Source organism: Echinops telfairi, unplaced genomic scaffold (assembly GCF_000313985.2).
Source record: "Echinops telfairi isolate 266 unplaced genomic scaffold, ASM31398v2 ScPeMD7_7469;HRSCAF=8507_1, whole genome shotgun sequence".
In the NCBI taxonomy this organism is placed as follows: Eukaryota; Metazoa; Chordata; class Mammalia; order Afrosoricida; family Tenrecidae; genus Echinops; species Echinops telfairi.
The window spans coordinates 1,052,977-1,063,447 of NW_022111373.1; the positions used below are offsets into that span (position 1 = coordinate 1,052,977).

The 10,471-nt window shown below is 40.5% G+C and overlaps 1 protein-coding gene across 1 annotated transcript in view; it reads left to right on the plus strand.

The window, feature by feature from the left end:
* The window catches only part of CDC25C (cell division cycle 25C), a 31,212-nt gene that overhangs the window by 15,573 nt on the left and 5,168 nt on the right, over nucleotides 1–10,471 (plus strand). Inside the window, exons 8-9 of the mRNA XM_045285009.1 lie at nucleotides 6,016–6,126; nucleotides 7,838–7,939. Of these exons, the coding sequence (XP_045140944.1) occupies nucleotides 6,016–6,126; nucleotides 7,838–7,939 (213 nt within the window). The remainder of the gene's footprint in view (nucleotides 1–6,015; nucleotides 6,127–7,837; nucleotides 7,940–10,471) is intronic.

Below are 10,471 nucleotides of genomic sequence, written 5' to 3' on the forward strand. Positions count from 1 at the left end.
ATCCTCATATAAATATATTTGCATATGTACATGTCTTTATCTAGACCTCTGTAAATGCCCTTTGGAGAGGCGTATATTTCTTTTTTTTTTTATATATGTTTTATGAAGATTTATTTGTGTTATGTTAAAATCTTATTCCGTGGGTATCCATCCAGCTCGCTGCAAAACAGAAGATTCATGGTTTAGTCACACATCCGGATTTTACCTTAAAAGCTGGTTTGGTGTACACAGAATATCAGATCCCATTATCATCAGAGAGGCGTATATTTCTAACCAAAGTTTTTATATCTTTAAGGAGCAGCACGCCCCCTTGATTACAGGTAACCACATACATAACAGGAAGGAGTTGTACCATAGTCAATACAAGCAATAGGAGGGGGACAATCTAGGGGTGTACACGCAATAGGAAAGGGAGGGAATAGGGGTACACATATGACAAGATAAGCAGACCCTAGATTCAAGATAGCAATCTAACCTTGGTCACCCTTGAGGGGGCTTGACCTTGTCTCTGGGCTCTCCTTCAAGGAAACAATCCACTGTCCTTATCCAAAGGGAGTGGGCCCTACTTAGGGTGGACAGACTATACTGTAGTCTGATTGCTGTAGATGGCTGATAACCCTCAAGGAGATTAACCTCTAAGCAGCTTGCGTTGACCTCCTAGTGTACAGTCACTTAAGGTGTGATGCAAGCAGTGTCCTAGGTTTGGCATACATGTGGGGGAGACAACCTGGGGAAAAACCCTTTTGTATCTCACAGTTTGTCAGTTTGGTGGTTTGCATGTTGCTGTGATGCTGAAAGTTATGTTTCTGGTATTTAAAATGTCAGCAGGATCATCAGTGGTAGGACATAAAACAAAAGTCCTTATAAGTGGACCAATAAGCAACATCATCATTAATGGAGAAAAGATTGTAATTGTCAAGGATTTATTTTACTTGAATGCACAAGCAATGCTCATGGAAGTGGTAGTCAAGAAATTAAATGGTATATTACATTGGACAAATCTGCAAAAGATCTTTCTAAGGTGTTGAAGGGCCAATGTTAGGATATCTAAGGTGCACCTGGTCCATGACATGGTATTTGCCTCGGATGCATGTGAATGCTGGACAGTGAATAAGGAAGACCATTGAAGAACTGATGCGTTTGAAGTCTGACGTTGGCAGTGAATATTGACTATATCATGCTGCTGCTAGAACAAAGAAACCTGCCTTGGAAGACGTCCAGCCAGAGTGCTTCATAGACGGTAGGATGGAAGACTGTCTCACACACTTCGCACCGGTTATCAGTAAAAACCAGTCACCATGCTCAGTAAAGTGGAGGGTCGATACAACCAGCAGGGCCCTCATTGAGGGGTTGACCCAGTGACTGCAACAATTGTCAGAATGGTGCCGGCCTGGTCAGTGTTTTGTTCTGTTGTACATAGAGTGGCTGTGAAGTAGAATGGACTTAATGGCACCTAACGACAATAATCGAAGTAGTAACTCAACACTCAGTAAATATTTACTGTGAGAGTACCTTACTGTGTATTGTAGTCTAGGGCTAGGGACAGAATTGTGATCAATTCAGACAAAATTCCCAATTTTATTTTATTTATTTATTTTGTTTCAACTCTGAGCCTTTATTAATGTAAGGCACCTCCCCAGTAAGCACTTGGCATAAATCTGCTGAATGACCAAATGATTCCCAAGATGAACCAGCTAGAAATCCACATATCAGGCCTCTGGCTGGTTAACCACCTGGGCTGCAAACCGGACAGCTACATTTGGAAATGTTATGCTCAGATAATGATTCCAACACCTCATATTTTCAAGAAATGAGGTCCGTATTTAGCTCCTCCCCCTCCACAATCAGCAGTCAGAGAAGGTTGTATTACTTAGGGAACTAGGAGAAGCAAAGATACCACAGGTGGTGGTGGTGGGGAAATCTATGAAAATTCCCTACAAGCCAAGTGAGGGCCTGGCCATGTTCTTCCCCTAAATACTAAAACAGTGGTTGGGTAGCAACAGCATTCTCTGGCAGCCACCTTACCAGGACATGAGTGTCTCAGCCAGGACGCTCCCTACTCCCCACTAACGATGTGGAAGGGAAAGAATGTCTACAGAAGCAGTGCAAAGTAGGACCGTCCTCGGGAGAGAAGGAAAGAAAGGTGGGAAGGCCCTGACAAACGGCCCTGGGCTTTTGGCTCCGGGTACCCCACAGATATTGAAAGGTAGTTGTATAAAATGTCACTGCACAAGCAGTGTCCCATGTCTCAAGAGTCCCCCTACATGCCACATCAAACCCCCAGATGTACATAGCAGAGCCCAAAGGCCACACTTTGGTGCAAAGGAAAAATGAGAATACGCCCTGTTGTTCTCCAAAGAGAAGGAACCGACAGCTGCTGGGCCTTTCACAAGTAGGCCTGTGTGCTGTAAAGCAACTTCCTAGCAGCAGCATCGCCCATTTCTATGTGAGAGTCCCACCTTTTGTCTCCCGGGCATCAACGTGCGATAGTCTCTGTTCGAGGGATGTCAATTTTTCATTCTTGAGGGACAAGGCATACCACGTGAGTTAAGAAAGTCTGTGTGATCTTGCTGCTGGTGAATACCTCAGTATACTCCCGATTGACCTAGTCCTGCTGACTCCCCCACGGCACTGGGTCCTCTTGTCCCGCCTTGGCATCTGCCTAAGGACGCTCCTAGTTCTGTTTGTTAAACTTTTTATTGAGATGGGTGTGGTCATTGGACTGATTATTTTCATCATTCTTCTTAGCAGGCTTTTAAAAAAATAGTTTTATTGGCATATAATTCACATATCATACAATTGAATAGCGTGATCATTTTAAGAAGAGTTGTGCAGTCATCACCACAGTCAGCCTCAGAACATTTCTTCTTCCTCATACTCATTGTTAGCTCCCCATTTCCCTCACGAGCTTTTAAGAGCCTTGTCACTACTCATCAGAGCAGGATGTAGAACATGGTCTTTGTGAACTATGCTAATGTCAATTGAAGGATTGCTAATTTTCATGGAGCCCGTTTTTATCCTTTCACTAAAAAAGACAGACAACATAAGCAAATGGATCCATAAATGAACAAGATATTAACAGATGATCAAAATTGCTATGAATGACAAGGTGATTTTTTTTTTTAAAAAGGGACCTAGAAGTAAAGGGAAAGGTTCTGTTTTTCACTCAAACTTGAGTAACCTGGAGAAATATGACACTAGAATGAATTGTAAAGAAGGGAGAATATAGAGAATAATATATATTCTGTTTTGGGTGTCTGATTTAGAGATAGGAAGAGGGAGTTTGCGTGGAATTACTACAGGAGAAGTTGGAGCCATTAAGTCTAGAAATACACATTGTAGGGCCGTCTGGGAAGAGGAGAGGCAGTGAGTGGCAGTAAGAGCAGAAAGAACTTGTGAGGAAGGAGCGATAGTCTCTGATGAGAACTGATAGAGGAGATACTAGGTTCAGAATCAGAAAAGGATTTATGGTACTTTTATATATTTGTTCACATTTTAAAAGGGGAGGCTGTTCGCTCCTATAAATATTTATAGTGTCAGAAACCCTATAGGATACAGTAAGTTTTGCATTAAGATGCTAACCACAACCACAAGGTCCGCAGTTTGAAATCACCATGTGCTCCTCGGGAGAAAACGAGGCTTTCTGATACCGGAAAGCGTTTCGGTCTTGGAAACGCACAGATGCAGTTCCACCCTGTCTCATAGGGTCCTTATGAGTCGGCATCATCTCGAGGGCAGTGAGGCTTAATGCGTCAGAGGGACTTGAGGACAGTGAGTTTTGGTTTTGTTACTGAAGCTCCCTGATTGGAGCTTGGCACTTCAATGTCTTTATTTTATTTGTAACCTTTATTGTGGTCTTCCTGCCTCCATCATTTTTTTCTTAGCCCCTTTATACATTTTTTATTTTATAAATTTTCGTTTATTATATTCTCTTTATAATAATCTTGCATGGCACAATGGAAGAAGCAGAGCTCCAGGCTAGCACCAATAAGCTTGTTAAGCACCAATTATAGTCAAGTATTTAACCACTTCATGACCGGTACTCCTTAATATATCCTGAGGATAATCTGTTGATTGAAAATCTTTCACTGTTTCAGAAACACCATTTTTAATCGTATCATGTAGATAATATATTTGCTATTGTGTGACTTAAGCAGATTTCTACTCATAGAGGACCATATATGATTGAATAGAGGACTCCATGGGGTTTCCTAGGCTATAATCTTTATGGGAGTAGACTGTCAGATATTTCCTCCCTAGGAGCAGCTGGTAGGTTGAAGCCTAGTTAACCTTTTGGTTAGCAACTAAGTGTTTAACCATCGTGTGCCAGAGGTCCTTACAGATTGTATGGAGAGTGGGTTTCAAGTAGACTGACCCTAGGGAATAGTCTAGAAGTTTTGTTTTGTGAATGTAGACACATGGCAAAGACTGTTGGTACTTTATTGGCCTTTAAAACATATTAAAGCTGTATGGTGGGCTCTTTTTCTTGGATTGAGATTCTTTCTCACGAAGTCATTCTCAATTGAGAGGCCACTGTCCAACAAGAGGCACAGCAGTAGGTTTTAGTAATAAATAATACATTATAAGAAGTGAATTTCTTGGAAATCAAATCACTATACCCTTAGTGATTTGATTTGTTCATTTAAATATATATATTGAGCACCTGCTAAGTGCCAGGTGGTGTACTAAGTACTGGAGATACAGTGGTGAGCAGAGCAGAGTAGGTTGCCTTATGCTTTCTTGGTTCAGGTACTTTGTATTTTTTTCATCTTATTTTCTTAAAATTATTTTCTTATTATTATTTTCTTAATTGAGAGTTATATCATATTCCATAGTTCAATCACATCAAGCCATTGTGTACAGTTGCTACCACAATCAGTTTCCAAACTTTCCATCTTCTTTTGATGCTTCGTACATCCTTCAGTATTTTGCCCATGGAATTCTTCAATATTATAACAATCAAAGCTTTAATTGTTTTCCATTATATGACTGGAGTAACTACGCTTGTGTTTGCTTTCTCCTACAAGAACTGGCTCATCAATATTACCTCACTCCAGTGTTTATTAAAAAACAAAACAAAACGACAAATGCTGGACAGGGCATGGAGAGATGGGAACCCTCATAGACCATTGGTGGGACTATAGCCCAGTGTAACCACTGTGGAATGTGCTGTGGCGCTTCCTCAGAAACTCGGGAATAGATGTACCAGACGACTCAGCAGTTCCTCTGCTGGATGCATACCTTGAGAACGAAGGCCTATGGCACAGTCGTGTGCACACCCATGTCATTGTCATATTACCCCCCATAGTAAGAGGAAGAAGCAAATACCCATCACTGGAACAATGGATAAATAGACTTTGGGACATACACACAATGCAGACCTTTACCCAGTGTTAAAGAATGGCGATGAATCTGGGAAAGCACCTCATGAATGACCCTGGAGGACAATTCATCAACCAGGAAAGGACAGATACTGTAGGAGACCACTGTTATTAAAATAAAAATTTTAAAAAGGTTTTCACAGAGCACACTTTGGTTTGACTAGAGTGGTGGTTCTCAACCTTCCTAATGTTGCGACCCTTTAATACAGTTACCTCATGTTATGGTGACCCCCAACCATAACATTATTTTTGTTGCTACTTTGTCACTATCATTTTGCTACTGTTATAAATCAGGCAACCCCTGTGAAAGGGTCGTTGGACACACACACACACACAGGGGGTCGCGACCCACAGGTTGAGAACCGTTGGACTAGAGCTACACATCGGATCGAAATGAAGCAGTGTGAGGAGAAAGGTAGCAATGAGAAGGGGAAGAAGACAGCGTGCCACCTAGGACATTGCTTCTCAAACATGAGCATTCATAGAAATCACTAGAGCCTCTTATTCAAATTATTTTACTTCAGGAAGTCTGAGGTAGGACTTGACATCGGGAATCTCCCACAAAATGTTGATGCTGTTGGTCTGCAGACATGCTTTGAAGAGTAAAACTAAGGGTTTTAATATTCCCAAACAGACATCCTGGAACAGAAGCTACTTGTATCGCTCCCCTTCGTTGCCAGAGAATTTGAACAGGCCAAGACTGAAGCAGGTGGTTGAATTCAAGGATAACCCAATACCAGATCAGGTAAAATAGAAGCATTATTCAGCCATAATATGTTTGGGGGAAGTAAGAACTTTTTAAGATGAGGGTGTATTAGTCTTTTAGCTTATTCTCTTCTATATCCAGGGTGAGGATTGCTTTAGTACATATCCTGTGTATCCTTCATTAGTGTTTCCATCATACCCATCTATCCTTTTGCTTTCTTCCCTCTTATATGGAGAGAGAATATTTAGCAGTAAATACCTATTATTATATTATAGTTTTGGAAATGATGTCATCATAGTTTCTTCCCAACTTTTTTCTTTTTTTTTAAAGACCTGAGAAGAATACAAGGGATTTTTGCTGTTTTTGTTAAAATAGACTTCAGCTTATAGTTATTATAGTATGCTCTGCCAGAAACATTTAATACTATTGCAAGGACTTGTAGAAATAGAATAATTGTTGATAGAACAATCATAGTAAGAGCAAACCTCCAAAGATTCCTTTGTGGGCCATACGAGAGCAACCAGAACCATCGGAGGAGACAGCCAGTCTTCCTTCTTATGTAGTCTGTTTCATTTGTCACACCTTCCCCAGACGGAGATCCCCCAACGTTTAAGCAATGGCAGCCCCGATGGTAAACAAAGCACAGAGTAGTGACTCAGGATTCAGCTGAATACGCCAGTGCGGAGCATTACTGATAAGGTCTTCCCCTTTCTGGGTCATGCATGCAACGTGTATCATTTTATTTGGAAAAGAAATGGACCTTCAATTTGATGAAGTAAAATTCGTTTCCAGTCAGGATTAACAATAGAATTCACTGATCTTCACCACTTTTTGTGAACTGTGAAGAAAACGATTATCAGTGGGATTCCAGCCCCAGCTAGAGTGACAATAAACTAGGACAGAAACACCTATGTTTTGGTTTAAAAGCTAAACAGATTTAGATCCACATCTGAGTGACCAAACTATACCACATACTTTTCAAATGGCAAAAATACAAAAAAAAAGCTAAGTGTTACAAAAATATTTCAGGAAAAGTGCAAAGTCTTAAATGTATTATAAACAAAAACACTTGAAAAGACCCATCCAAGGGTGAGGATAGTTACTGTAGGCTGAAATGCAACCTGAAACGTCACCATACTGCAGACTGGTTGGGTCGCAAACAACTCTGAAAAACTTACACTTTCATCCCCTTCCTCTCTCTTAAAAATAATCTTATGCCCTTTGTGTTGCGAAATTTAGACAAATAGAAAATGAAATTACGTGTAAAATATCCGTAATCCCAGAGGCTAGAGATGATTTTGACAACTATTAACACCCATATATCTAAGTGTTTTGTTGTTGTTTTTTCTCACTTTTTGGGGTCCAGGAATTTTTCTATGTAATTTTTTTTTCAATCACTTACTAACCTGGCATTACAAAGAACTTATTCTTTTCTGGGTTATTTAATTATAACAAACTTATTTTCATGTGAGTAAAATTAATCTGCAACATCTCCTTTGTTATCTTGTAGAATTGGATTTGTTTAACCAAGACTGTTATTTATTAATAAATTAGTAAATTTTCTCTATTATAAACATGCTAGAGTTTACCTTTATAGCTAAATCTCTCTATATATCTTTGTTTCTGTAGGGAAACAATCAGTCATTAAATCTGAAAGAATACTTTTTTTTTTGAGCCTTTACTCTCTCCATCCCTAATTTTTAAACCTTGTAACACAACAATCAAAGGGGTGCGGTCTTGTCCTTTTCAGGGCCTAGGTCTCAAGCAGACAGTCTCGCTCTCTAACATGAGTGTCACTCAAATGCTGGAGGATGATTCTAACCTGGGATATTTGATTGGTGATTTCTCCAAGGTAAGATTGGTTACACTCATTATTTTCCAAGGATCAATTTGGGATTTGGGCCATGTTTGCAGAAGATACTGGATATAATTATTTGTCATCATCAAATACTCTGATAACCTACAATGTTCTAGTGTTAAATTTAGTGACTAAGCCTTTTCAGTGGGAAAGAATTCCTTATTTCTTCATTATGAGATCATTCCAAATTCTGGGGGAACTAGAAGGCTTTTGGCCTTTTATTGTTATTGTTGTTGGGTGTTAATGAGTCCATCCGATGAATAGTGACCCTGACCCCATGTATAACAAACAGAATGAAACACTGCCTGGTCCTGTTCCAGCCAGCCACTGTGCCAACCTCTCTCCTTTAGGGGCTCCCTCTTTTTCCGCTGACCCTCCACTTTACTAAGCATGATGGTCTTCTCCAGAGACTGGTCTCTCCAAATAACATGTCCAAAGTACATGAGACACAGTCTCCCGTCTTGTTTCTAAGGAGCATCCTGGCTGTACTTCTTCCAAGACAGATTTGTCTTTCTGACAGTCCATGGTGCGTTCATTATTTTTCACTCACAGCGTAAGTCGAAGTCGTCAATTCTCCCGTGCTCTTTCTTATTCATTGTCCAGCTTCCACATGCATGAAGGGTTAAAAATACCATGGCTTGAGTCCAGTGTATTCTAGCCCTCAAAGTGACCACTTTGTCTGACACTTTAAAGAGAACTTTCATAGCAAATTTGCCCAATATAGTATACCCTGTGTGTTTAATTTGTGTTCAGAATATACACAACAAAACCATACCGATTTAGCCATTTCTACACATGCAATTCAATTGGTTTCATTATAAGGGTTGTGCAACTACTCTCACCACTAAAATGTTTATCTAGTCCTTTGAGTGATCACTTTGATCACACATGGATACTTCTTGGAAGAACAATGCTCAAAGCAGATTGGGTAAGCTAAACTACTGTTTGGTTTTAAGAAGATGTTAAGGGATTTTTTTAAAAATCGTTTTATTAGGGGCTCATACAACTCTTACCCCACAATCCATACATACATCGATTGTGTAAAGCACATTTGTACATTCATTGCCCTCATCATTCTCAAAACATTTGCTCTCCACCTAAGCCCCTGGCCTCAGCTCCTCATTTTTTCCTCTCCCTCCCTGCTCTCCCCTCCCTCATGAACCCTTGATAGTCTATTTGTTATTATTTTGTCATATCTTGCCTTGTCCAACGTCTCCCTTCTCCCACTTTTCTGTTGTCCATCCCCCAGGGAGCAGGTCACATGTAGATCCTTGTAATTGGTTCCCCCTTTACAACCCACCCTCCCTCCACCCTCCCAGTATCGCCACTCACACCACTGGTCCTGTAGGGGTCATCTGCCCTGGATTCCCTGTTTTTCCAGTTCCTATCTGTACCAGTGTACATCCTTTGGTCTAGCCAGATTTATAAGGTAGAATTGGGATCATGATAGTGAGGGGGTGGGAAGCATTTAGGAACTCGAGGAAAGTTGTATGTTTCATTGTTGATATTTTTGTTTTAAAGCTCAAAGATCTTTGGCAATGGTGTCAGAGTTTCATCTTTCATGGCTCTAGAAAATCTGGAGACAATAAGAATTTGAAATTCAATTTCACATTTTTCCCTTTTTGATCAGGCTTAGCTTATAGATTCTGTAATAAAAATGTTCATTAATGATAATGGGACTGTCTTTTATTTCATGACTACTGCTTCCATGGGTGTTGATTGGGGATCCAAGTAAAATGAAATTCTTTTTTTGCAAAGGAATTCTTATTTATTTATTTAAGCCCTAAGGAATTATATTCTTTTTAAAAAAAATCATTTTATTGGGGGCTCTTACAACTCTTATCACAATCCATACTTCAATTGAATCAGGCGTGTTTGTACATATATAACCCTCATTCTTTTCTAGACATTTACTTTCCATTGAGCCTTTGGTATCAGCTTTTATTTTCCACCCCCTCCCCACCCGCCCTCATAATCCTCTGATAGATTGTGCATTCTTATAATTTTCATCTCTCACACTGACCACTGTCTTCCCTCATGTTTTCTGTTGTTCTTCCCCCTGTAGAGGGGTGTATGGTTATGTGTCGATCATTGCGATCGGTTCCCTCTTTCTCCCTTCCTCTCTCCCACTTCCCCCTGCCCTTTTGGTATCACTATTCCCACTCCTGTTCCTGGATTCTGTGTGTCGTGAGCCCCCATCCCTTTCGATACCTGTGTACATGTTCCGGTCTAGTCTGAATTGAGAAGCTGCACTGGGTCATGGTAGTGGGGGGTGAGGAAACCTCAAGGAACCGAATAGAGTGTGTTTCATCTAAGCTTTACTGCACCCTGGTGACTCATCCCTTCCCTGTGGCCTCTCTGTGGAGAGATTGTTCTTTTGTCTGTAGATGGATTTTGGGTCTCTGCTCCAGCCCCCCTCGTTCTCAACAATATGTTTTTTGTTATGTGTCTGCTAGTGCCTATTACTCGGTCCCTATGACTCCTCATGATTTCACCAGCGGTGTGCTTCTTCCATGTGGACTTGTT